This window comes from Thalassophryne amazonica, chromosome 10 (genome assembly GCF_902500255.1).
Source record: "Thalassophryne amazonica chromosome 10, fThaAma1.1, whole genome shotgun sequence".
Lineage (NCBI taxonomy): Eukaryota > Metazoa > Chordata > Actinopteri > Batrachoidiformes > Batrachoididae > Thalassophryne > Thalassophryne amazonica.
Window position 1 is genome coordinate 68,401,033 of NC_047112.1, and position 27,438 is coordinate 68,428,470.

At 42.4% G+C, this 27,438-nt stretch overlaps 1 protein-coding gene across 1 annotated transcript in view; it reads right to left on the reverse strand.

The window, feature by feature from the left end:
• Positions 1-27,438, reverse strand: part of slc5a9 (solute carrier family 5 member 9) — a 150,758-nt gene that overhangs the window by 56,849 nt on the left and 66,471 nt on the right. The window contains exons 6-7 of the mRNA XM_034180199.1: positions 18,623-18,703; positions 11,132-11,337 (exon numbers count right to left, since the gene is read on the reverse strand). Coding sequence (XP_034036090.1) covers positions 11,132-11,337; positions 18,623-18,703 — 287 coding nt within the window. The remainder of the gene's footprint in view (positions 1-11,131; positions 11,338-18,622; positions 18,704-27,438) is intronic.

Sequence of the window (27,438 nt, forward strand, 5' to 3'; positions counted from 1 at the left end):
GATTTTGGCGAAGCCATTTGATAGTCTTCCTTACAAAGAAGCCGTGGCTGCTGTCATGGCTTCATCTCTCAATGGTTTGCAGGCCAAAGTTAAAGCAATAGCCCCCAGTGCAATGTTTGTGCATTGCTATGCACACAGACTGAATCTGGTTCTGTCTCAGGGAGCTAAATACTTATCTGAGTGCAGAATATTTTTTGCATCACTCTCTGGGTTTGCCACATTTTTTTCAAAATCCACAAAGAGGATGTCTTTTCTTGAGTCTGCAGGCTGCTCAAGGTTGCCCAGAAATGCTCCTACGCGATGGAATTTCACATCACGGATAGTGAACACTGTGGCAAACAATTATGATGCCCTCCTGCAAACTTTTGAGATGATCATTGCAGATAAGTCCATGGATGATGACACATTAGACTGTGCCAATTTCTTTGTGTTTGATATTGCAGTAGTCATTAAAACTGGAAGTTTGTTCTTGAAAATAGCTGTTGTGAGTTAATTTGTGGGATTGTGGGTGTTCTGGACGAAGTTAGTGTTTTCATGGGTGGTGGGGCGGAGGTGGTGTCCACATTAGTGTACGCGGGGGGGGGGGGGGGGCGCACGCAGGGGGTTTCGCCCGGGGAGTAAATCACTCTAGGACCGCCAATGCCCTCAGGCCACATACCACTCACAGTACCTGGGCCGATGCTGACTATGATGTCCAGAAACTTTTTGGGGTATTCTTAGCATATCCAACAGGTGAGTCCAACTGATGGAATCCAACGTTTTGTGAAAATAAACATATGGTAGGCTGCAAAGAGGCACTTTCGATATATGAATACTCAGAGGTCAAAGCAGTCAACTGCTCTTAGAGGAACACCGGCTAAGCCGGTGTTCTGCCGAGTTGAGCTCCCCGTCAAGTTGAACTATCTATCATGTTTCACTTTCATTCACTGAATATATGACTCTTGATTTCCCCAATTTTTGGCAGACAAATGTATAAATTGTTCACCCAAATGTAGTAATATGTAAAATGTACTCACTATAAAAAGATAATTATTCCTAACCTGGAGGCTATTTTTTTTTTTATTATTGCGATAATCATTCATCACAATATTCTCATTTGTTTGCACCTCATTGCCCTTTGGACTTTATTGGACAGATAATTTATTATATTTAGTATAAATTTAGTTGATATTGGCTCATAGGAAAAACTATACAATAAAAATATTAGTTTTAGCCTACAAAAAATGTACTGTTGTGATTCCAGCATTTTAAAGGCCTTTTTAAAACTTGTACAATGTTTATTAATTATTGGGATATTATCATTAATCTCAACTACTGTAACCAAGATAATCATGACAGAGGAAAAAAATCAATATCATCCCAAGCCTACTATACACATTGGTATATTAGAGTGTACACTTTCAAAACTGCATTTTTGTGGAAAAAAAAAACACATTTTGTAGCTCAACTTGACGGGTGAGGTGTGAAAGTGCATGGGCAGTAGAACTCACCTCAACTGTACAAATACAAATTACTTAATAAATGTAGCTCCACGAAAGTCATATAAGATACATATTCACCAAATAAAGATAAATGTAACCTGCTTATTTGGACAGGCGAAATATACACACATTCATGCTCATAACGTAAAATACAGAAAATGTACTACTACTCACTATATCTATAAATACAATGAATACAATTCATGTAAAACTTGCCTCCTTGTTAACTTGGGGTAGCTTATTTTTACAGGCAAACTACTTTACAAATGTAAACGTAACATAGTAGGCCTACATATTATAGGAAAAGTACTCAGCATAAATAGGCTAAATAAGAATTTATCAATGAATGATCATTACTGTAGTTGATGTAGGCTGTGCTAAGCATTTACTGAGTAGACACATAAATATACAGGACTGATTTTGTTTATATGCTCATTTATTTTTTATTCCTTCATTTCCAGACACACTCAAAATACTAGACGATTTATATTCAATATTCAAATTGGTATATACTAGGGATGGGACAATATACAATAATAAAGTTTAGCGCGCAATAAAAATCATGGCTTTTTTTTCTATTATCAGTTGTGTGGGCCGCTGAAGAGGAGGTACTGCTGGCCCACCACCACCAGATGGCGCCCTGCTTGAAGTGCGGGCTTCAAGCACGAGAGGGCGTCATAGCAACCGGGAGTGACAGCTGTCACCCGTCATCAGCACCAGCTGTCACTCATCCACATCACATCACCACCACCATAAAGGCCGGACTGCAACTCCACCTCCCCGCCGAGAAATCAGCTACCTTGGAGGTAATTTTCTCTGCTGAACAAAACATTGAGTAATAGTTTGAACTTCTTTGCAGCCGTTTTCCTGTGGTGTTGCCTTATCTGTGGGATTGGCGTTTGGTGTGATCAGCGATGGCTTCGCTTCACACCCCAACCAGATAAGTGGTTAGACAGGAGCTGCACGAGTGTGTGATTGGAGGTGGAGGTGCTCTCTCCCAAAAGAACACAGACGGTGGAATTACTGAGTGTGCGAACTCACACTCATCAAAACTGTTCTGAACTGGTCTGACAGCTGGAGACGGTGGCCACCTGGGGCTCCAGGACTTGGTGGCTCCGGTTTTCTTCAGATACGTTGGCGGTGAGGGCCGTGTGGGATCCGGCTCGGTTCAGGACGGACGTGTCCTATCCTCAAGCCTGCCCACACATCACTCAACATTTAATTGTCTGTGATACCAAAAACTGTATTTGTCTGTATTCCGTTGTGCACTTCACAACATTAAATTGTTACTGTTTGGCTTATCCATTGTCCGTTCATTTAACGCTCCCTGTTGTGGGTCCGTGTTCCTACACCTTCACAACAGTCAATCAATGGCCTCATTGCCATTTGGACTTAATTGGACAGATAATTTCCTATATTTAGAATAACTTCAGCTGATACAGGCCCATAGGAAAAACTATACAATAAAACATGTTAGTTTAAGGCTACAATAAAACTGTTGTGATTCCAGCATTTTAAGGCCTTTAGAAACTTGTACAATGTTTAATTATTGTGATATTATTCATTTCAGTTACTGTGGCCAAGATAATCATGACAGAGAAAAAAAATCAATACCATCCCATGGCTAGCATACTGATTGGTAAATTACAGTGTACACTTTCAAAACTGCATTTTGTGAAAACAATTAATACATTTTGTACAGTATAGTATTTCCAATATTCAACTAAATAACCTCCCCCAAACCCTCACTCTCTCAAGTCACAAAGTGAATATTTCTGCCAGTTAGTGCCACGTTAACATTAGGATGGAGCAACACTGGAGAAGTGTTGCCACAGCTACTTTGAAAAGTTACTTTATTAGTTAATTTATACAGTTACTTCATTAGCCACTTTATGCCGCTACTTTATTAGGAGCTGCCGACAACTTGTAACTAATATGTAATGTAACTAATAAGGTAACTAGTAATCTAACTTGGTTCCGCTTAAGATTATACTGACTTTGCTGAGTACTCAATCTTAAAAATAACCAAGTTAGATTACTACAAATTATTTACTTAATTAATTTCATGACCCCAAGACATTGTGAAAAGCAAAAGTAATGAGTTTTCATGATGGTTTTCTCATCACACACTGTGATGATGTCATCAGTGTGCGCTGGTAATTGTCACATGACAATAACATCAATTTGGGAGTTTGCAGTACGAGAACTAAACTCAAGACAAGACACATCTGGTGCTAAATTGGCTTAATATATGATTTCATTTTTTTTTTATTTGTGATAGACTCAGACATTTTATTGAAATATAAGGAGGCATGTGTGTTCCGATGAACGTAGTAGTGGCTGTACTTGCCCCCCCGCGTCTCAGGTAGAATTTTGCATGGAACAGCACACGAATACGTTATATATGTGAAAATGTGCGTGTGTTTGTGTGTTGGGGGGGGTATAGAGGCAGTGATTCTGTCAATTTTTTGGGATAAATTATTCCTTTTTATGCCACCAGTGTAATTTAAGTTAAAGGTAAAGATAAATTTAAGATAAAGATCAACTGTGCTCCTCGATCGAATGTCATGGCAAGTTGCACAAGAGTTTAAGATCAATGTCTGTACTGTTTGTACAATCTCAGTTTCAATGAAGGTGGGACGTTGTGTGAAATGTAAATAAAACAGAATACAATGATTTGCAAATCCTTTTCAACCTATAGTCAATTCAGTACATCACAAAGACAAGATATTTATAGTTCAAACTGATAGACGTTTTTGTTTTTGTGCAAATATTTGCTCATTTTGAAATGGATGCCTGCAACACATTTCAAAAAAGCTGGGACAGTGGCAACAAAAGACTGGGAAAGTTGATGAATGCTCAAAGAACACCTGTTTGAAACACTCCATAGGTGAACAGGTTAATTGGAAACAGGTGAGTGTCTTGATTGTGTTTAAAAGGAGCATCCCAAAAGGCTCAGCCGTTCACAAGCAAAGATGGGGTGAGGATCATCACTTTGTGAACAGCTGCGTGAAAAAATAGTCCAACAGTTTAAGAACAATGTTTCTCAGCGTTCAATTGCAAGGAATTTAGGGATTCCATCATCTACAGTCTATAATATAATCAGAAGATTCGGAGAATCTGGAGAACTTTCTACACGTATGCGGCAAGGCCAAAAACCAACATTGAACACCCGTGACCTTCGATCCCTCAAGTGGCACTACATTAAAAACCGACATCATTCTGTAAAAGATCTTACCGCATGGGCTCAGGAACACTTCAGAAAACCATTGTTAGTTAATAGTGTTAGTCAATCGTTCAGACATTTTCCTCGCAATGAAAATCAGACGAGTGGGGTGGACCACTGCTCACTCAAAGCATGCTCACAGGCGAATGACGCAACCGACAGGCGTGAAAAAACTCACGCATGCACACGGAGGTTCAAGCTTGGCTAATGCAAGCGCACATGATTCAAATCCATATAGTTTTTGCAAAAAATAAAAAGGTCGGATAGTTTTCTAACAGACCTCGTATACCACTATCCCAGCTTATTTAAATCTTGTTGCAGGCATCCATTTCAAAATGAGCAAATATTTGCACAAAAACAATAAATTTTATCAGTTTGAACATTAAATATCTTGTCTTTGTGGTGTATTCAACTGAATATAGGTCGAGAAAGATTTGCAAATCATTGTATTCTGTTTTTATTTACATTTTACACAACATCCCAACTTCATTGGAATTTGGGTTGTAGTTATGAATATGATGCAGGCAACAGAAATGAGGACAAATGACCCTGTGTAATACTGTATGAAAGACCTGAGAATGTTCTGCACACAGAACACAGACTGAGGGTTTGTGCTCATATCCTGGCCCAGTAGATCCAGTCATGGGCATAGCTAACCAAAAGGTTAGCTTTGACAACTGCTAATCTGCTAACTGAAAAAGTAAATTTTATAACGCTAAAGTGATAAACCGCAAAAAAATTTAGTGGAAGTTACAGCTAACTGCTAACTTTTAGTATTGACTCATACGTACATGGTTGGCTACTGATAAGCCACTTGTGAGTTTAAGCACCGCCAGCACTTCTGAGTAAAATTAAAAGCAATCACAAACCCAACACTAACAACAACCCACAGCTTCTGTCTTTATACACCTGGCCTGCTGTAAGTGTCACTTACTTTCCATATGCAACGACACAGACGTGTGGCAGGAGACATGAAAAGCAAGGCACTTTTCACTCATGGTTTAATGTATAAACAAATCTAATTCCGAACAGTTTATTGACATTAATGACAACTCTGTCATTTTTGCAATGTGAAAATATTGCACATATGTTTTAAAGCAATGCGCTAATCCTGACGGTTTGAGTGTTAACCGACATGTGCCAAAAGGCATTACAGGAAATAAGTCTGCTGTCAATCACTGGTTGGTTGGTTTATTCCAGGGCTTAATTTGAGGGGGAGCAAGCCAGAGCACGCTCCGGAACCTCTGACGTTGGCTCCGCCAGCTATTTATCCCTTTATCTACGGTGATGGCGCCCACGCCATATTTTCCATATGTATCAAAGTGCATTATTAAGCTAACACCAAGGGCTTTCCAATGATATATGGTGTACTACGGTAAACGTAAGCCTGTGATGTCATAACGCAGAGGAAAAACATGGAAGTTTCACACTAGTGCGCCGCTGATTCTCATTACCGTAAGTTCTCATGTAAGCCCTCACTCTGAAAAATTTCAACACTGACAGTAAGCCAAGAACCCGTGCTTTCCAACAGTATGCTATATGTTGCATATATTATGGTAAAGTGCGTTCGGTGACTTTTGAAACGAGGGAAAAGTATGAAAAAGAGCGCAAAAGTGACAGAAAAGTACAGAGACAGACAGCAAACATAAATGTAGTAATTTTTGAGGAAAAGGCAGGGTGTTAGTGTCATTTGTGAAGGTGTGTGTGCGTGTTTGTGTGGGTGTGCAGTTTATTTTAAGTGTGGCGCACAGCATTGTTCGCAAGCCCCCCTTCCCCCCCCCGCCCTTCTTGTTTTTCTGCACCGGAGCCACCCATCCTCTGCGCTCCGGGACCTCCCACTTTACAAATTAAGCACTGGTTTATTCATTTGTAAAAACCAACACACACGTTACTGTAACGTGTGTGTTGGTTTTACTAAATAAATGTGTATTTCTAAATATGTCATTTTTTCCATAAAAAATTCCATTTGCAAAACTGAAAATTCTGTTTGTGAAGTGTGATTCAGCACAGCGAATAGCAACCAACGATCACACATTGGTCGCTATTCACACTCCCATCCAGTAGATGGCAGTGTTCTGTGCATTTTGATGGGGGTGGGGGGCGAATGAGAGAAGACTCATATCCCATAATGCCTTTTGGCATGTGTCTGTTAACACTCAAACTTTCAGAATTACTGCATTACTTTAAGAGATATGTGTGATATTTTCACTTTGTAAAAATGACAGAGTTGCCATTAATGTTGATAAACTGTCTGGAATTAGTTTTGTTTATAAAAGAAACCATGAGTGAAAGTGCCTCGCTTTTCATGTCCCCTGCCACTGTCTGTGTTTTTGCAGGTGGAAAGTAAGTGACACTTTATTCCAGCAGCAACAGCAGCAGCAATCAGCTCGCTCTCTTCTGCTGGGGGGCTGAGCCTCTCACAGCGGCCTGACTGTTGCAAAGCACACAACAGACACGAACTAATGTATGATTTTAGGGTTTACAAATGTTTTTGACCATTAAGCTTTATGCACTATGCCAGTAAATAAATGTTTGCAGACTAAATCTTCGAGGAAATAAATTTAGCGGAAGCTAATTGGCCCACTGATGGTTTTCAAAGTTAGCTGAAAAGCTAATCTGCTAACAAAAAGTTAGCTTTGCTAATTAGCAGTTAGTAGATTAGCAGAACTGTGCCCACCACTGAACAGATCCATCTGATTTTATGAAACATTTCCCAAGTTATTGCTCAAGATGGCGCCAGTGTTTGTGGCCTGCCTTCTGTCTCTAAGAACTGTGGTAGTTTTCCTGCTGTTTTGGCTGCTTATATGGAATGTCAACTGTCTACTGGTTTATGATCGTCAATCACTCCTAAATATACGTCAATCATGTGAGTGGTGGGGATGGTCTGGTCAAGATGGGCAGAGGATCTTCCACTTTTCACTACCTGTGGGTATACCGGCTTACCTCTGCCATTTTCTGGCTTGGTCTGCATGTAGAAGGCGCAGACATCGTGGGAGACGTAGTGGCAGGCTGACTAAACTTAAAGTCAGTTTGGCGTGTTCTCCTGTTGCTCTCTCTGGAGATATTGGGTCAGCATCTCTTCGCTGTATTTCGTGGGGTTTTCTTGATCCGATTGCCTCCTCTTTGGTTCCCGTGGTCGGCTCGGATGAGGTGCAACCGGCAAATCTCTCCTTTCCTTACCGCAGTGGGCGTGGGGTGAATCTACGGAATCTGCGGCCTCTCGCCCAGGCCCGACAGTCGGCGAATGCTCCGTCTCCTGTCAGGATGGCACTGGTAAATGCGAGATCACTGGCCAACAAATCCTTTATCCTGAAGGATTTTTTTATGGCCCATGGATTGGATTTTCTCTGTGTTACTGAGACTTGGATGACTGCTGGTGAGTCTAGTGCTTTCTGTGAACTTATGCCACCCGACTGCATGCTCTCTGAAAACATCAGGATGCGGCGGAGGCACTGCGACTGTTTAAAAAGAACAATATAAGTGTAAATGGGTCAATATGGCAACATCTTATTCCAGCTTTGAATCTCACTTATTTGAACTTCGGTCTGACCTCCCGGTGTTGTGCGCTGTTGTTTACAGACCCCCTAAGTATAACAAAGCTTTTATCAGTGATTTTGCCGATTTTCTGTCACAAATAATGCCAAACTATGATCGGATTTTAATAGTTGGTGATTTTAATATTCATGTATACTGTCCTCTGAAGCCGCTAGCCAATGATTTTTTAGATTTGATTGATTCTTTTAATTTTGTGCAGTCTGTGTCTAGTCCGACACAGGAACATGGGCACATTCTTGATCTAGTTTTAACTTATGGTTTTACTGTTTCGAATTTAGAGGTTTATGATGCTGCTTTCTCAGACCATATGCCTATTCTTTTTGACATGCCTCCGTTTTGTCATATGGGGAAATCTTGTGCTCCTACTCAGCGCTGTCATGTTCTTAATTCTTCCACTGCTGCTCAGTTCTCCACTACTTTTAGTGCTGTGATCAGCTCTTCTGAGTGTCTCGACTTTAATTTAGATGTTGACTCCTTCACCTCTGAATTCAACTTGATCTGTCAGACTGTCTTAGACACTGTAGCTCCATTGAAACTTAGATCTTTCAAACATCGATCTGAGCCTTGGATGAATGATGTTACGCGCACTGTCAGGCGCGAGAGTAGGAGAGCTGAGCGAAGGTGGAAGAAGGACAGATCTCAGTTGTCCTTCCAGTTACTGTGTGACTGTTGGCGTTTTTATCAGAAAACTATGAAGGCTGCTAAATTTAAGTACTTTTCTGATGTTATTGCTTCGAACTGTCATAATCCTCGTGTTCTTTTTAAGATTGTAAATTCTGTTTTAAGTGCACCACAAATGGATTGTCTGGAGAGCTCCACTGAATTGTGTGAGAATTTTATGAGTTTTTTTCTTAAAAAGGTAGGTGGTATTAGGGCCCTCGTTAGTTCTCCTGCTTATGACCCTTCTATCTCAGTGACATGCTCAGCTGTTTTAGACCAGTTTGAGTCTGTCAGTTTGCCGTCTTTGAGAGATATTATTGATCATATGAAGCCTGCTGGTTCTCCAAATGACCCCTTGCCACCTTGTCTTTTTAAAGAGGCTTTTTCCATGTTGGCACCATTTGTATTGAATATTATTAATGAGAGTTTGGTTAATGGTATACTGCCTACCAGTTTCAAGAATGCAGTGGTGACCCCACTTATTAAGAAATCTGGCTTAGATTCTTCTGAACTTTCTAATTTTAGGCCAATTTCCAAACTTCCTTTTCTCTCTAAAATTTTGGAGAAAATTGTATACTGCCAGTTGAGTTCTTTTCTAAATAATCATGACACCCTGGAGTTGTTTCAGTCTGGTTTTAAATCCCATCGCAGTACTGAGTCGGCACTGCTGCGGGTTTTTAATGACATTTGTGTCGCTACTGATTCTGGTCACTGTGTTGTTTTGGTCCTGTTGGATCTAACAGCGGCCTTCGATACAGTGGACCATCAGATCCTCTTGTCTCGCCTGGAAAACTGGGTGGGCATTAAGGGTGTTGTTTTAGACTGGTTTAGATCCTACCTATCAGAGAGAAGGTTTTGTGTCCGTATTGGAGCTGTTGAATCTTGTGCAGCGCCCCTTACATGTGGGGTGCCTCAAGGCTCCATACTTGGTCCGCTTCTTTTTTCTTTGTATCTACTCCCAATGGGATCAATTTTTAGGAGACATGATATCTCTTTTCATTTTTATGCTGATGACTGTCAAATTTATCTGCCACTGAAGCGGCAAAATGCATACTCTGCAAACCATCTCCTAGAGTGCATTGGTGACATTAAGGCATGGTTGTCCATAAATTTTCTACACCTGAATGATAAAAAGACTGAGGTGTTGCTGTTTGGACCCAGTGACACTTCCAAAATCAATGTTGATCTGGGTCCCATGAGTCAGCATCTGACACAGACTGCAACAAACCTGGGTGTAAAACTGGACAGTGAACTTAAATTTGATGCTCAGATTACGTAGGTCAGTAGTCAAGACTAGTTTCTATCAACTTAGACAACTGGCCAAGGTGAAGCGATTCCTTTCACGGCATCATTTTGAGATTTTAATCCATGCTTTTATCACTAATCGCCTGGACTACTGCAATGCACTTTATATTGGGCTGAATCAGACACTGCTTACTCACCTACAGATGGTGCAAAATGCTGCTGCTCGACTTTTGGCTGGTGTTATAAGGTGTGAGCACATTACACCGGTTTTGGCCTCACTTCATTGGTTCCCAGTTCATTTTAGAACTTATTTTAAAATTCTTTTATTTGTTTTTAAATGTCTTCATGGCTTTGCTCCACTATATCTGTCTGACCTGCTCCATTTATATGTCCCTTCACGCTTACTCAGGTCAGCTGATTTGTCACTGTTGGTTATCCCAAGGTCAAAGAGGAAGCGTAGAGGTGACCGAGCTTTTTCAGTCGTTGCCCCAAAACTGTGGAATGATCTTCCTTTGCACATTAGGCAGGCTGATTCTCTCTCTGCTTTTAAATCTTCTCTTTCAACACATTTCTTGTCTTTGGCTTTTAATGCAGTTTGACATGTTTTTTTTTTCTTAGTGTTTCTGCTTTTAACTGTGGTTTATTTATTTATTTTAACTTGCCTGTTCTTGTTGTGTACAGCGCTTTGGTTGTTGGTATGCATTTTAAAGTGCTTTATAAATAAATTGAGATTGAGATTGAGATTGAAGTTATGCTTCACTGTCCACTTAATACAGCAGAATATGTCTCAGGGACCAGGCTGCAGGAAGCTGGACTGTCAGGGTGATAGATGATCCAGAAGGACATTTTAAGGTCATGATTTCAAAAACAGTTTGGTTTCAGATGATTTGGAATTGCGGTGTCATTTGTGTTGAAAAGAGTGACCTTCAGAATAGTGTGAAGACGTGTGAAGAGTGTGAGTTACCTGATCAGTGCACCAGACCCAAGTAGCCAGAACGGTGAGTCCAAACACCATCCCGGGCCACGGTAAATCTCCTGTCAGTGGGTCTCTCATTAAATGGAAGGAGTCGCTGCGCGGCAGGTGGCAGGTGGTGTTGGGAACAGTTACTGAAGGAATCGCTAACATGTATCGCTCCACAAGTCCTTCATACCAACCAATCTTTGCAAATGCTGAAAAACACACACATACAGGAGCGATTTAAACGTCAGCACACCAACATTGATGAGTTTGACATCTGACACTGATCATCGGTCAAAACAAGACTCACCATATTTGTCAAATGCAGGAATGAAATGACAGGAAAGTAGTGAAAGAGAGGCAGCAGGGTGGCTTAGTGGTTAGCACTGTTGTCTCAGAGCTAGAAGGTCATGGGATCGATTCCCATCTGTGTCTTTTCTTTGTAGAGTTTGCGTGTTCTCCCCGTGTTTGTGTGGGTTTCCTCCGGGTGCTCCAGCTTCCTCCCACATCCAAAGACATGCAGGTTAGATGGACTGGAGATTTTAAAACTGTCCGTAGGTGTGACTGTGTTTGTGTGTCTGCAGTGGTGGGCACAGTTCCGCTAATCCGCTAACCGCTAATTATCAACGTTAATGTTTTCATTATCAGATTATCTTTTCAGATAACTTTGAAAACCATCAGCGGACTAATTATCTTCCGATAAATTTTGGTCCGATAAATTTTAGACCGCCAACATATTTTTGCAAGCAGGGTGAACAAAGCTTAACAGTTATAAACATTTATGAAGTCTAAAATCAAAGATCTGAGTACCTATCTATTATATGTGTTGTAGTAGATATACAGTTCTATCCTCTGCAACAGAGGAGAGCTGGTTCCGTGAGAAACTGCTCTATCCTCTGCAAGCAAAGGAGAACTGGTCACAGAAAAGAAAAGAAAAAAAAACCAAAAGAAAAGAAAAAGATCCTTTCTTTTGACCTCATACTGATACATTGGCAATATCACTCAAGTCATCCAGAGGCATACAGTTTTAACTTATGGTTAAAATTTTAACCAAACTAATTTCTGACAAGTTATTTAAATTAACATCACGTCTGAAGTTTTATAAAGTGAAAATAACAGATATATGTTTTAGTTTTAAAGTAATGCACTAATTTTGAAGGTTTTAGTGTGGACATGCTGTGTCCTGGTGCATTATGGGTAATCTCAGTACAGTCACGATAGGAGAAATGCATTTGAGATGCTCTGATCAGGCTCCACACGGACAACAGCATTAAACCCTTTGTATATTGTGCCTAAAACTCTCATGAATAAATTATCTGGGTATACGAGGTCTCTTAGATAATAAACCGACCCTTTTATTTTTTTTTTAACTATATGGATTTGAATGACATGCGATTACACCAATCATGCTTGAACCCTCGTGCGCATGCGTGAGTTTTTTCACGCGTGTCGGTGACGTCATTTCCCTGTGGGCAGGCCTTGAGTGAGATGTGGTCCCGCCCTCTCGGCTGAATTCCTTTGTTTCACACGCTGCTCGAGACGGCGCGCGTTGCTTTATCAAAAATTTTTCTGGACCTGTGAGGAATATCCGAGTGGACACTATTCGAGAAATTAAGCTGTTTTTCTGTGAAAAGTTTAATGGCTGATGAGAGATTATGGGGTGTTTCTGTCGGTGTAAGGACTTCCCACGGAGCGGGACGTCCTGCAGCGCTTCCAGGCGCTGTCGTCGGCCTGTTTCGAGCTTAAAACATCCCAATTTAAGGCTTAATTCACCCAGGACATCGTGAGAGAACAGAGAAGATTCAGAAGAGGCCGGCATGAGGAATTTATGCGGACATTCCACTGTTTAAGGACATTTTTTTAATGAAAGACGTACGCGCAAATTCGCCGTCGTTTCCGTGACGACTCGGCAAATCTGTGTGCGCCGCGACAGGAAAAACACCTCCGTGTTGAAAACCATTTGTAGAATTCAGGCGGCTTTTAATGACTTTCAACAAGTGAGTAACTGAGAAATTGTTTAACAGCTTGGGCATGTTCCAACTTGTCCGTTAAGGTTTCCAACGGAGGTGTTTTTCCTGCCGCGACCCCCCGCGGTCGGGTCCGGCCCGACATGCGACTCTGCCCGCACGTTCTTTCATTACAAAATGACCGTTAACAATGGAATGTCCGAATAAACTCCTCATGCCGACTTCTTCTGAAAGTTCTCTGTTCTCTGATGACTTACTGCGTCAACAGAGCCTGAAATGTGGAAGTTTTCAACTTGAAACGGCGAGACGCTGCCGCCTCGAAGCGCAGATCGCTGTCAGGCGCCGTGGACCGTCCTTAAAGCGACACTACCAGACCAAAATCTCTCATCAGCCGTTAAAATTTTTACCGAAAACCAGCTGAATTTATTGAATGGTGTCCACTCAGTTGTGCCTTACAGTTTTGAAAAATTTTTTATCAAACAAAGCAACAGTCTCTGACCCATTCCTAAACAATGAAAAAAATCGACGAGCAGGTGGACGACTCCTCACTCAAAGACTGCCCACAGGCGAATGACGTAACCGACAGGCGTTGAAAAACTCTCGCATGCCCACGAGGGTTCAAGCATGTCTGATGTAATCACACGTGATTCAAATCCATATGGTTTTTGAAAAAATAATAAGGTCGGATACTTTTCTAATAGACCTCGTATATACGTTGTTATTGTGTTTGTTTTATGTAAAAATGCCAGAAGAAGCCCAGGTTGCTTATCCATTATTTTCAACTGGAGTTATTGTGAGCTGCAATCACTTCCTGTTTGCTCTTTAGAGTCCTGCTTATGTCATCTTTGTTCCAGAGTAATATGTATAAGATGTCGGAAATTCAGTTTGCGTTTATTCAATTCCACACAGATTAAATGTAGCAGACACGGATTATCTGGAATATTTGTTTTGGCAGGTTTTCACAGTCTCTACTGGCATCTACTGACCAGCAGTGTTCATGGCAGTATGAGCATCTGGATGCCAGTAGATGGCAGTGTTCTATTTATTTTGACCCTGGTTATATCAGACTGTTGTCTAATCACAACTTGACTTTCTGGCTTTTGCAAATGGCTTTGGAGTTATTCTATCTGGATTAATTTTATGATTTTAAATCAAAACCATAAGTCAAAACTGCTTTATTTTCCAAGACCTCTGCCTCACTGTGGCACTGGTGTATTCTGTTAAGGAATAATGGCTTGTTTTGTGTGTGTAGAGTTGAGCTTAGCTCCTCTCAACTGCTTCACTGCTGCAAAATATGTAGTAAAGAGGAGCTTCCAGCAGTGGGCAGGGTGCACAAAGACAGATGTTCTGACTCATTGTTTGGGTTTGTGCTCACCTTTGATGCTACCAAAAGCGATCGTGGTGTTAAAACTCAAAATCAGCTTCTTAGTAGTTGCAAGTGTACTGGAAGCAATACTGAAAGTTATCAGTTATCTGTAGCTTCTGATAAATTCTTGGGTGGTTTATCGATTTAGCTTTATAAAAGGTAACTTTTCAGTTAGCTGATTAGCTGTTGTCGAGGCTAACTTTTTGGTTAGCTGTGCCCACCACTGTGTGTCTGTATGTGACCCTGTGACAGACTGGCGTCCTGTCCAGGTAGGGTTGCCAACCGTCCCTTGAAAAACGGAATCGTCCCTTATTTGGAAATAAAAGTGTGCATTCCGTATTGACCTGAAACGGGACGCAGTTTGTCCCGTATTTCTGTGAGAATCAAAAAGTCTGGCGCTTTATGTGGAAACGTACGGTAAATTTGATCCCAGCCTCTCTCCTGTTCTTCACCAATGAGCTGACAGACACGAGTTGACGATACAGAATCACTCTTATCTCATTGGTCGAGGGACATCTGCTCGCAAGAAGATCCCGGACGAGAATCATGAGCCGACGACGGTCGTCGGACGACCATAGCAGCATGTCTGATACCGACACTGGCACTGCAGATACGCCTACGAACAGCAATGTCTGTAACGTCGTTACTCCTCGAAAAAAACAAAACAAAAAAGAAAGCAAAAATACATGGGCAAATGGGAAAAGGTGCGCGACAACAGCTGTAAGTATTGTAAGTATTGTTTACTTTTTCAGACTTTCACTGTTACATTGTTTTGGATGATTTTTTTTTTTTTTTGTTAATTTATACACTTTTATAACAATAACACGACAGAGAAAGATTTATTTTTAAAAACATTTTTTTTATATACTTTGAAGCAGGACAGGATGCTCATATTGAAATTGTGAGTGAAAATTTATTTTGCACTAAAAATAAATTGCTAAATAATAATTTGTTTTCCGCATGTTCATATCATAACAAATGCATGTATGCATCTACTTAAATTCAGGGTCAAGTCAATAGTCAAATGGTTAAAAATCGTTTCACACACACGCTGGGAAGGGTGAAGGCAATGGTCAGTTGGCCGGTCCATGGAAATAGAGACTGGAATGGACGTCACGTGACTAGCGGCGTGGAGAGAGACCTTGATCCTGTTAAACAGAAGCGATATGAGGAGAAAAAAGGCAGCCAGTGCTTCACCATCAACTGCACGAACCACAAAAACAAATTCTCCAATACTAAAATGAACTTTACAAGAGCCTTAATGTAATTATGTAAAACAAATGTCTATTTTAAAGTCGTTATGCCGCAATTTAATGTCAATATACTGAGACTATAACTCAACGCCATAAGTTCTTTTCATTAAGCTGCGTTCACATGCGGAAACAAAAATGTTTAAATATATTTATGTCTATATATATACTTGCAGCTGTTGTTTAATAGATATGTACATGGTGGTCACAGGAGGCATTTAAATTTTAACAGTGTGGTTGGAGGGGATGGAGGAGGTACTTTTTATCCTGACTGAGGGTCAAAAGTCATAAATTCTGAATGGCTTTATATCTGCTTGTAATAAAATGTTAGTAAAAATCATATATATGTTGTTGTCATTAAAAGACTAGTAGTAATATTACAGTGGAAAAAGCAGCAAGACAAATGAGCACAATGGCAAGACTTCAGATTTATATTTTAATACATAAGGATTGTTTATCCAGACATATATGGGTTCGTTAGACCTTTTAATTAGCATGAATACAACTTACAAGTGTCATTTATAAAAATCCATCGAGAATTATGATGACAGGAAAAAAAAATCACAGTAAATGAACAGAATGGAATATTTTCCACAAATTTCCACACTTTACATAAAACATTTTTTCTACCTAGACATGTATGGGTTCATTATAAAGAGCAATGAAAGGGCTTTAAAACAAGCCTACTTTTATTAAAATCTGTTAACAAATAGCGACAATAGAGCGAGAAAAGCAGCACAGTTTGTCGTAATTTCCCCAAATTTCTGCATTTTACATAAAAGTTTTTTTTTTTTCACCCACACATGCATAGGTGCATTGGAAAGAGCTTTCAAAGGGCTTTGAAAGAAGCCTACATTTATTAAAATCCATTAAATAGTGACGCTAGTACAAAAAAGCGGTCAGTTTATTATTGATGAGCTGCACATTTCCACCCTTAGTAATGGCGCCTTCCTGTCCTGAGTGACGCTAATAGATAGAGGCGCACATGTCCATTCCAGTCTATATTTCCATGGGCCGGTCAGCCCTGCCAGTGAGGTGTCCCTTATTTATTTTTCAGAGAGTTGGCAACCCTATGTCCAGGGTGAACCCGCCTCATGCCCTGTGACTGTTAGGATAGGCTCTGCCCCCTGATGACCTTTGACTGTAGTAAGCGGGTTTAGAAAATGAATGAATGATGAAAGTGCAAACTGGAGAAAGGAGGAGAGCAACACAACCGGTCATTTTAACAGCAGAGACAACATGAATACCAACAAAAGGAACATCAGCATCCCTGCTGTGGTCCAAAGGTGGAAGGAAAAGATCAGAATTTAAAGGCAACATCAACAAATTGACTCAAATCATTATGAATTGACACATTTTGTAACTTTATGGAAGTTCTGAGTTCAACACAAGTCGTCAGTGGCTGTTAGCATTACAAGCATTTAAAGTTTCTGCAGGCTCACCGCTTATGGGCAGTCAGACGCAAAGCAGGTCACCAAGTATGTGACATCATGGCAGGGTTTGGCCTGGCTGCCATAACAGTCCACCATATAACATTCAGGAGACTGGTTTGTGTTTACATGTTTTTTCTCTGCCATTCTGCTGTTTGCATGGCTTATATGGAAATAACGATTTGGGTGTTTGAATCACCAACAAATGTGGAAATGCTGAATCACTCTATTGTGGCAGTGTGGCTAAAACTGGACTTTCCCATCATGAAGCAACAAGATGCACGAGCATGATTTGCCAAGAGGACATGAAAGGACTGGGTTTGTCTCACAAAAAAACTCATATGTGGTTGCCATTTCACTATGACATCACCAAGTTCCTGAAGCTGAAGAAGGACCCCACCCCCGACATTTACCCTGCAGGTACATATGGCACACTGGCCAAAGGTGGGCGTGGTGACCCTACCCCACGAATGACTTCAGCCATGAGGAAATGGGAAGTCTTACAGGTTTGTTGTCATCATTCAGAACATTTGCCAATGAATACTCGTATATTGTCTAACAGATAAATGGCCTTTGGGAGTCTGCCTGTCTGCCTGTCTGCCTGTCTGTCTGTCTGCCTGTCTGTCTGTGTCCTTCTCTCTGTTGTTGACAGTGATATTTGATGATTATGGCCGTATAGCACTATTCTGACAGATGTACATAAGTAATTTAGTCAGTCTGGTTACCTGTCATCATGCTCCTGGTAATCAGAAAAAGGTATTTTATTTGAAGGATGTGTGTCATTTACCCACAATACAGTAAAATCTTTTAGGGTGTGTACTGTACCTGCAGTCTGTCAGAGGATTCATTTGATCATATGGTTATTTCAACAGGAAACTTCACATCATGTTAGGAAAATAATATTAATGATTACGTCACCAAATTGCTGACCAATACAGATCTTCCAAGCGCCTGGCTTCTCATTTGGTCCAATTTTCTCATCTGAATCTTCTCTTTCTGACCATTCTGGCTGCAACCTGTAAGGCTCTACACCACCCAGGTTTTCCACTATCAAAATCTCCTCAATTTGGTCCACGTCATCGTCATCATTGAGAGAAATACTGAACAAAAAGCTACAAATCACTGTTTGAGTCCTCTGCTATTGTGAATGAAAGCAATCAATAATGTGCTATCCCTGCCTTGACATAATGCAGCAGCACACTTTTTCAGCAGGCGGGCCGCTCATCGGTCTGATGAGCGGCCCAATGAGCAAAGGATATTTCAGGTGAAATGTGGCAAAGATATACTGATGATTCTGGTGTTTTTTCTTTAATTTATCACTAGCATATTGTCAATATAGTATTTAACAGTTTACAGTGAGTGTATGTGTGTGTGTGTGTGTGTGTGTGTGTGTGTGTGTGTGTGTGTGTGTGTGTGTGTGTGTGTGTGTGTGTGTGTGTGTGTGTGTGTGTGTGTGTGTGTGTGTGTGAGTGTGTGTGTGTTACCTATGAACATTAAAGCACAGGCCCCACACACTATGATAACAGTCTGGAGTGCATCAGTGTAAATGACGGCTGTCAAACCCCCTGTAAAGACACATAGAATCAACAAATCATACATCTACCTACAGTATATTTCATGCTCTACTCAAACTGTTGCTTGTGGTGGATTCCACGTTGTTGTCACAGCCGCCTGATTTCAGTGCAGCATTCAACACTGACCATGGCTGGGTAAAGTTCGAGAGACCTGAAAGCTATTTCTGTGTCTCCGTGCGGAATGGTGGCTTCGTGGATAGCACTGTTGCCTCGCAGCAAGAAGGTCGTGAGATCGCTTCCCATCCGGGTCTTTCTGTGTGGAGTTTGCGTGTTCTCCCTGTGGTCATGTGGGTTCCCTCTGAGTAATCCGGCTTCCTCCCACTTTCAAAGACATGCGGTTGAGGTGAATTGGTCATTTTAAATTGACCGTTGGTGAGTGTGTGAATGTGTTTGCTTGTCTATATGTGGCCCTGCGATACACTGGCAGAACTGTGCAGGGTGAACCCCGCCTCTCGCCCTATGACTGCTGTGATATACTCCAGCTCACCCCCCAACCCACCCCCTGCCGTGACCCTTATTTGGAGTAAGCGGGTATTGAAAATGAATGAATGAATGTGCTCTTTTCTGATTCCTGCACACCTATTGGTTCACTCACAGTGTGTCTCTTATAACAACAAATCAATGGTAAAATGTAAATGGTACATATTCCACGTTACCTCATAAGCACTGGGAGGAGCTCAAGACAGCCATTAACAACAGCCTGCCAAGAAACACTCAGACACCAGAAGAGGACGCACCAGGGCTGGTTTGATGAGAATCATGAAGTCCTCCAATGACTCATCAACCAAAAATGAAAACTTTCCTCGACCTCCAGACAGATCGAACCTCACAAGAGAAAAATTCATAACTCCAACAAAGCAAAGCAAAGCAACTCTGAAAAGTGAAACTCACAAACTGAAAAATCAGTGGTGGATCAACAAGGCTGCTGAAATCTAAGCCCTCACCACTGGAAATGACAGCAGAGACTTTCAAAACAATGTACAGCCCCTCCACCCACGGACAAACACTTCTTTGATGCAAGGATGAACTGAGTCTGCTGAAGGCCAAAGATGATATCAGTTTTTTTTGGAAAGAACACTTCAAAGACCTCTTGAACACCAACCCAATCATTGATTAGGAAGACGTGCTCAGCCATGTACCAAGAAAAGACATAATTGAAGAGCTCAGCTGAACCCCAACTCTAAAAGAAACTCTCATTACCCTGAGAGGCATGAAAACAACAAAGCACCCAGGAAGACAACATTCCTGTTGAGGTCTTTAAAGAAGGAGACCCCTTTCTCAAACATCAACTGCGCACACACACACACACACACACACACACACACACACACACACACACACACACACACACACACACACACACACACACACACACACACACACACACAAAATCTTCACTCAAGAAAAATTACCAGCAGACCTGAAAGACTCAATGATTGACACCATCTGTAAGCAGAAAGAAGACTGACTGGAAACTGTCATGGAATCTGCTTGCTGTCTACCACAGGAAAGGTCCTTGTACGGATTGCCAACAACAAAGACCACGAGCATTACTCTTGAAACTGGGTAGCTTCCAACCATTAAGAAAAACAATAGACACGATCTTCACTGTCTGCCAATTGTAAGAAAATTGTTGAGAGCAACACCATCCATTGTATTTTGCCTTAATTGACTTGACAAAGGCATTCGACAGCATGTCACACCCACTTCTGAGGACGATCCTGAGCTAATCAGGCTGTCGGGAGAAATTCATCAAGATCCTGAGGCTTCTCCATAATGTCCCCTAAAGTTCTGGTAAATGGCACAAAAGCCTTGAGTGTTCAAACAGGAGCAAAGCAGAGCATCATCATTGGCCCGACGCTCTTCATCATCTTCGTGGCCACAGTCCTTCACCTGATTACGAGGACTGCTTTCTTCTACCTGCAAAATATAGCGAAGATTCTTCCCATCCTGTCTATGACTGATGCTGAGACACTGAACATGCGTTTGTCTCTTCTAGACTGGAAATTGAAATTTAATTTATATTAGAGACATCTATTACCGTGGTGCAAATTAAACGTTAATTGTCCCCTTTATTTGGACCATGATGGTGCAAATAATGATTTAGTAAGTCTCTATTTACACCACTGTGGTTGAAACAAGGATTCAGTTTTACCATATTTGCACCACCAGTGCTGTAAATAGCCACTCTGCATGCGCATGTGCAGACACAGATCTGCACACAGAGGAAAATGTTTGTAACTTTTCTGAATTGTTGCCTGAACTTAAAGAACTTCTGAAATGTTCAAACCTGATTATACACAGCCAGAAGACAGTGGTTCTTGGATTTAGCCTCTTACTGATCTGACTGACAAGCTCAAGGACTAAACACATCAACACTATCAGCTCCGTGAACACATTTAAAAGCAAGTGACACCTGCTATCAAGCAGCTTACAACAGTGTGACCTGCAAAACTTTCCACATATGGACACAGAACTTAAGCACCCGTCATGGTTTTGGCCTGATCAGGGCGTTGAGCCATCTTTTCCCCCTTTCTGTTCTCCTTCTGCCCCACTTTTGTGTTATTAGTTGTTTGTTTTCATCCTGGTTTATTCTCTGTTCTAGTTTTGCTGTTCTCATTTCGGTTGGCTTCTGTTGTACTTTTATATCAGGTTTTGATTTCTGTTTATTAGTCTGTTCTTGTTTAGTTTTGCTTTAGTATTGATTTCCTGATCAGTTCTCTTGTAGTTTCTTTTTGATCTCAGAGAGAAAACTGACCCACCTTTCGTCAAAAAAGTGACAGCTGCCAATCAAAATCGGCCACGTCACTAAGCCCCGCCCCCTCTATGACGTCATAGCCAATCAGAATCGATGACGTCACTATGTCCCGCCCCTAAGCCCCTCCCCTAGTCCCGCCTCCAAGCCCCGCCCCTTATGACGTCACAGCCAATCATAATCGATGACGTCATTATGCCCCGCCCCTAAGCCCCGCCCCTGATCCCGCCTCCGAGCCCCCGCCCCTTATGACGTCACATCCAATCAGAGTCGATGACGTCAGTATGCCCCGCCCCTAAGCCCCGCCCCCAGCTCCTCCCCTAGTTCCGCCCCTGGCTCCTCCCCTAGCCCCACCCCCAAGCTCCTCCCCTAACCCCGGCCAAGCACCGCCTCCAAGCCATACCTCCCCTCCCACCCAGGGTCTAATATTTTAATGTCATTTTATTTCATGAATTAAAGAACGATTAAAAATACCTAGATCTTTTTAATGTATTAAAGAATTAACTAATTCTGAAATAATTAAACATAAATCACTGTCTATTATTTAATGACCCTTTAATATCTTTAATTCTTAAATTATTACGTTTCCTTTTCTGTTTTTTAATTCGTAAATTAAAGAAGGGGAACAAATACCCGTCTCTCTCGGCTGTAAGTCTTTGCAGCAAGACGGTCAAATACCCACGCATAGAGCCGCTCGCGGAAACATGACCCCACGGCTGTAAAACCTGTTGCAGACGCTGTGTCTGTGTGAGTGCGTGTGTGTGTGCGTGTGTGTGTGTGTGTGTGTGTGTGTGTGTGTGTGTGTGTGTGTGTGTGTGTGTGTGTGTGTGTGTGTGTGTGGCGGGACACCCGCTGAGCGGAGATGCTGCCCCGAGGTGATGAACCCGAAGAACAATAAACAATGCTCCTTATCACTCACGCCAGATGATGTTTTCTTTTAAGATATTAGCCGATCGATCATGGGGCGCGGGACACCCGCTGAGCGGAGATGCTGCCCCGAGCCCGAACAATAAACAATGCTCCTTATCACTTACGTCCCTGGGAACGAGTCAGCGAGCATTTCCACTACGACCGGTGAAGAGTGAAGATGCCTGGACCCCCAGCTATGGGTATAAAATAGAATAAATTTGCGGAAAAAATCCTGGAAAACCATGTTGTTTAATTAAGTTTTCTTGTCTTCGAGCAGAGTGCGAAAACCGCATCAGCTTTCAGGGTAAGTGATTTAAGTAATCTGTTTTGATAGAAATGAGTGTTTTTAAATGATGCACGCCGTCTGAAACTGTTTTTTTTTATTTTTTTTTAGACAAAACCACGCAGACGGTCCAGAGCGCGTTCGGACCCGTCCTCGGTAATATATTTGAAATAGTACAGAATATCCGCTTGCGAGGGTGATGCTTTGTATTCATTTATTTATGTTAATTCTAGAAATCAAGTCAGAGCCCCCTGAAGAAGTTCGAAGGCTGGAAGCCCCGACTTCACCACGCAGATGTAAGTACAGCGATCGAGATTAAATCACGATTAAAACTCTGGAATAACCCGATTTTTTCTGTCACAGCCCATGGAGAAGCGGGGTCAGTGGGAGAGACCCGTAAAACGATCCGCGGATGTACACGGTAAGGAGTCGGAGTTTATGTATTTATTTATTTTAAATATTTAATAACTAACGATTTTCTCTTTTTTCAGCACGCGGTGGAGGGAGACCGTCTATTTTCCACAGAGACGCAAGGCTCGAAGATATTCTGAGCTGGGATTAACCTCATCACGCAACTTTCTTGAAAATGTGTAGTCTGTTTTTATTTTTTATTTTTTCTCTTATTCCGATGGAACGGGAGAATTCATTTTGAAGAGGTATATTAACTGAATTTCTTGAGGTAGATTCTTCCTGCTACAGATTTTAAAAGATGGAAGGAGAGAATTCACATCGGGAAAATAACTTCGGACGTGTATTGGATTTAAACGCTTCAATAATCGACTCAGCAGGGGAGCGCTCCTGGAGCAGATGGTCCATTACCCGAGGCGTTAAATTCGCCGCCTCAAAATAACATCGAGTCCGGAGAGAGACTTTTAAGCCGTGTTCGTTTAACACCGTTAAATGAGGCTCTTAACAATTTAGCGGCTGAACGAGAATCGGAAGAAATTAACCCCTACATCATTTCTGCGATTAACGCTATAAATTCGACGGTCCAGTCTGATACTGAAGAGCCCCCTGACCCCCCGCACACCTCACCTCCAGACGAGTCCGGTCCCGCGGCGTTGAACCAGGTACGTCTGACTCCGTTAAATAACGCCGTAAACCTCCTCGCGTGTGAAGTTAATCCTCACGTCCAATCCGCGGTGGATGAATTAAATCAAACGCCTAACGACGCTCGCGCTTTTTCACCTTTAAGAAGTCCCTCCCCGCGCAATGCGCGCGGAGAAGAGATTTTAAACAGAGCTCGTTTAACCCCGATAAACGCGGCGATCTCTGTTTTGATGGAAGACGGAGATGATGCACGACCGGGACCCAGCCGACACTCTCCCATGACGGGTGGTGGGGCTGCTAACGTCATCAGGAGACCTGCTTTTAACAATATCGAAATCAGGCTGCCTCTCAATTTCCAGCGCGCCGACGAAATTCCCGACTACGCGGAATTTTACCGTAACGTCGTTGGGGCTCTTCATAACTCGGTCGAAAAGGCTTTAACACACGCCAGGGCCGGGGACTTTATCCAAATGGAGATTCGTGGGGACTCAGTCTACAACGAGGCCGCTTTGATCAGCTCATATAACGACGCTGGCGATGTGACGGGCTTCCAAAATCTGTTAGAACGATTGATACAATCAAATTCCAACGTTTTAGCCGACGAGTCTCTGGAATTAGTGGTTCAAGTCATCCGCAACCAGAACGGCGCGGGGAAGCGCAGAATAGATGACCTCCTCCATCACGAGGTTCTGAGGAAAAAATCCAAATGCCTTAATATCGTGTATAATCCTGACAACAGTTTATGTTTCGCGATAAACCTCGTTCAGTTATTGAATCCTCATCTGAGTACGCACGAGGCGGAGCAGCGCGGACTGGCGTTACAAAATAGCGTCGGATTAACGGAAGCTACGCCGGTATCTTTAGAGCAGGTGGGAAAATTTGAAAACGCTCTGGGTTGTAAAATTGTGGTGTTTTTCAGAGCCGAAGGGGAGAGAAAGCTGACAAAATTCCAGACAGGAATACCGGCGCAGCAGAAAACTCTTTTCGTTTTTCTGTTTAATAATCATTTTTACGGAATCATCGATTTAAAGAGATTTTTGGGAGTGAAATATGTATGTAAGTTTGCTTTGAGGGGTACAATAACCACGCCTCCCATAATTGTCCGTCATATTGTAAAATTTGTGAATCCACGCAGTGTTATGAGAAAAATAACCCTGTATTCTGCAGCGAATGTAACAAGGAGTGTCGCTGTCCCACCTGTTACAGCCTGCATAAACAGCCGAAGTATCGTCCTTCCGCCGGTAAGTTCGTTAATGTGTGTGATAACAGAAAAAAATGCTCTCGATGTAAACGTGAGTATTACATAGCGTTTTCTAAAAACAGCGCTCCGCACGTGTGTAAGCAGAAGAGGTGTCATATATGCGGCGAGGCTCTCCAGGAGCCGAGCAAGGGTCACCTCTGCTATATGACCCCGCTCAAAGCTGAAGAGACGCATTCAGAGAAATATGTTTTTTATGATTTTGAAACGTATGTCGATAATAACGGGGAACACGTACCGTTTTACGTCAGCGCTGTAACAAAGACGGGTGATTTTTGGAGCGCATGGGGGACAGACTGCGTAGCCCGCTTCTTTAAACATTTTAGAACGAGAAAATTCAAAGAATACGTGTTCATCGCTCACAACTCAAAAGGTTTTGACGGCTATTTGCTTCTAAAGTATTTAGTCCAGCAGGGCGTAACCCCCGCTGTGATTATGACCTGGAGTAAACTATTACTCATGACAGACGCCGCCTTTAAACAGAAATATATAGATTCGTTATCTTTCCTTACAATGCGCTTATCTCAGATGCCTAAAGCCCTGGGGATCCGGCTGAAAGACGAAATCATCCGCAAAGGTTACTTTCCGCACCTGTTCAGTTCAGAAAAAAATCTGAACTATGTCGGTCCGTACCCTGACTCAGCGGCTTACGGGGTCGCAAATATGTCAGAGGGAGAAAGAGAGGAATTTAACGCGTGGTACGTGCGGAAAAAAAACGCAATTTTCGATTTTAAAGCCGAGGCCGTTATGTATTGTGATAACGACACAAAAATCTTGGCTGCAGCCTGCTCCAAATTTATGTCTGAATTCATCGCTGAAACACTCGTGGATCCTTTTACCTGCGTTACAATCGCCTCGGCGTGTATGAAAGTCTTCCAAACTAACTTTCTTGCTCCAAAAACGCTGGCGATCCCCTCCGCCGACAATTATAGAACGAGGCATAAAAAATATTCGGACGTGGCCGTGCAATGGTTAGAATGGGTTGCTGAGACGCAAAACATTATCATCGATCATGCTCTAAACAGGGGCGAGAAAAAAATAGGAGGTTATTATGTTGATGGGTATGCTCAGATTGACGGCCGGATAAAAGTGTGGGAGTTTCTCGGATGTTTTTACCACGGGTGTGCAAGGTGTTTTACACAGCATGAAATAAACCCTCTCACAAACACCTCATTTGGAGAGCTCCACGCAGCGTGTCAGAAAAAAATAGCCTTTCTGCGGGCTATGCCGGGCGTCACCCTCAACGTAATTTGGGAGCATCAATGGCTTGAAATGAGGCTGAGGGATGAGAGCGTTCGGTGTTTCCTCGCCCGCAGGGGGTTACCGCCGCCCCTCGAACCTCGCGACGCTTTATACGGCGGTCGGACTTGCGCGGCCCGTCTGAGGTACACGGCTGAGCAAGATGAGACGGTCTATTACGTCGACGTGACCTCGCTGTATCCTTACGTTAACGTAAATTTCACATATCCCACGGGGCATCCGGAAATTATAGAGAGAAATTTCAGAGACCCCAGGACTTATTTCGGGCTCATCAAAGCCATCGTGTACCCGCCCCAGGGGCTAAAATTCCCCGTCCTCCCACACAGAACTCCTCACGGTAAACTGGTGTTTACTCTGTGTCGCACCTGCGCTGATGAAAATAATCAAGCTGCAGCGTGCACACACAGTCAGCAGCAGAGAGCTCTGTCTGGGACTTGGACGACCCCGGAATTCCACAAAGCTCTGGATACAGGCTATGCTGTAGCTAAGATTTTGAAGTCTGGCATTTTGAGGAAAAAAGTGATAAAATCTTTGAGGGGTACATAAACACCTTCTTAAAACACAAGCAGGAAGCCTCTGGTTTCCCTCCCGAATTTGATAAAGACTCCGAGAGCAGAGAAAAATACATCACGGACTACTGGCTGAATCAGAAGATTCGTTTAGACCCAGAAAAAATCAGTCACAATCCGGCAAAACGTCAGATGGCTAAGATCTGCCTCAACTCCTTCTGGGGGAAATTCGCCCAGAGGGCAAATCTGACGCAGACCGCGCTCGTTAAAAATGCTGACGATCTGTTCAGGTATCTGTTTTCTGAAGAGTACGAGGTCACATATCTAACATTCCTCAGCAGTCAGGCGGCTATGGTTCAATGGAGGTACGGCCCGCGGCACGTCAGCCGACCGGGTAAAACCGTCAATATTTTCATCGCGGCGTTTACAACGGCGTACGCGCGTTTGACCTTGTACGGTTTTATGGAGGCTGTGGCAAATCCTGACAGGATTCTGTATTATGATACCGATAGCCTGATTTACGTTTGTAGGCGGGGTGAAACCCCGCTGCCTACCGGTAATTATCTGGGGCAGCTCACCGACGAGTTGAACGGCGACGTCATCACAGAGTTTGCAGCGGCGGGACCTAAAAGTTACGCATATAAAACCGCACGAGGTAAAACGGTCATGCGTGTGAAGGGGATCACTCAAACCCACGAAAGC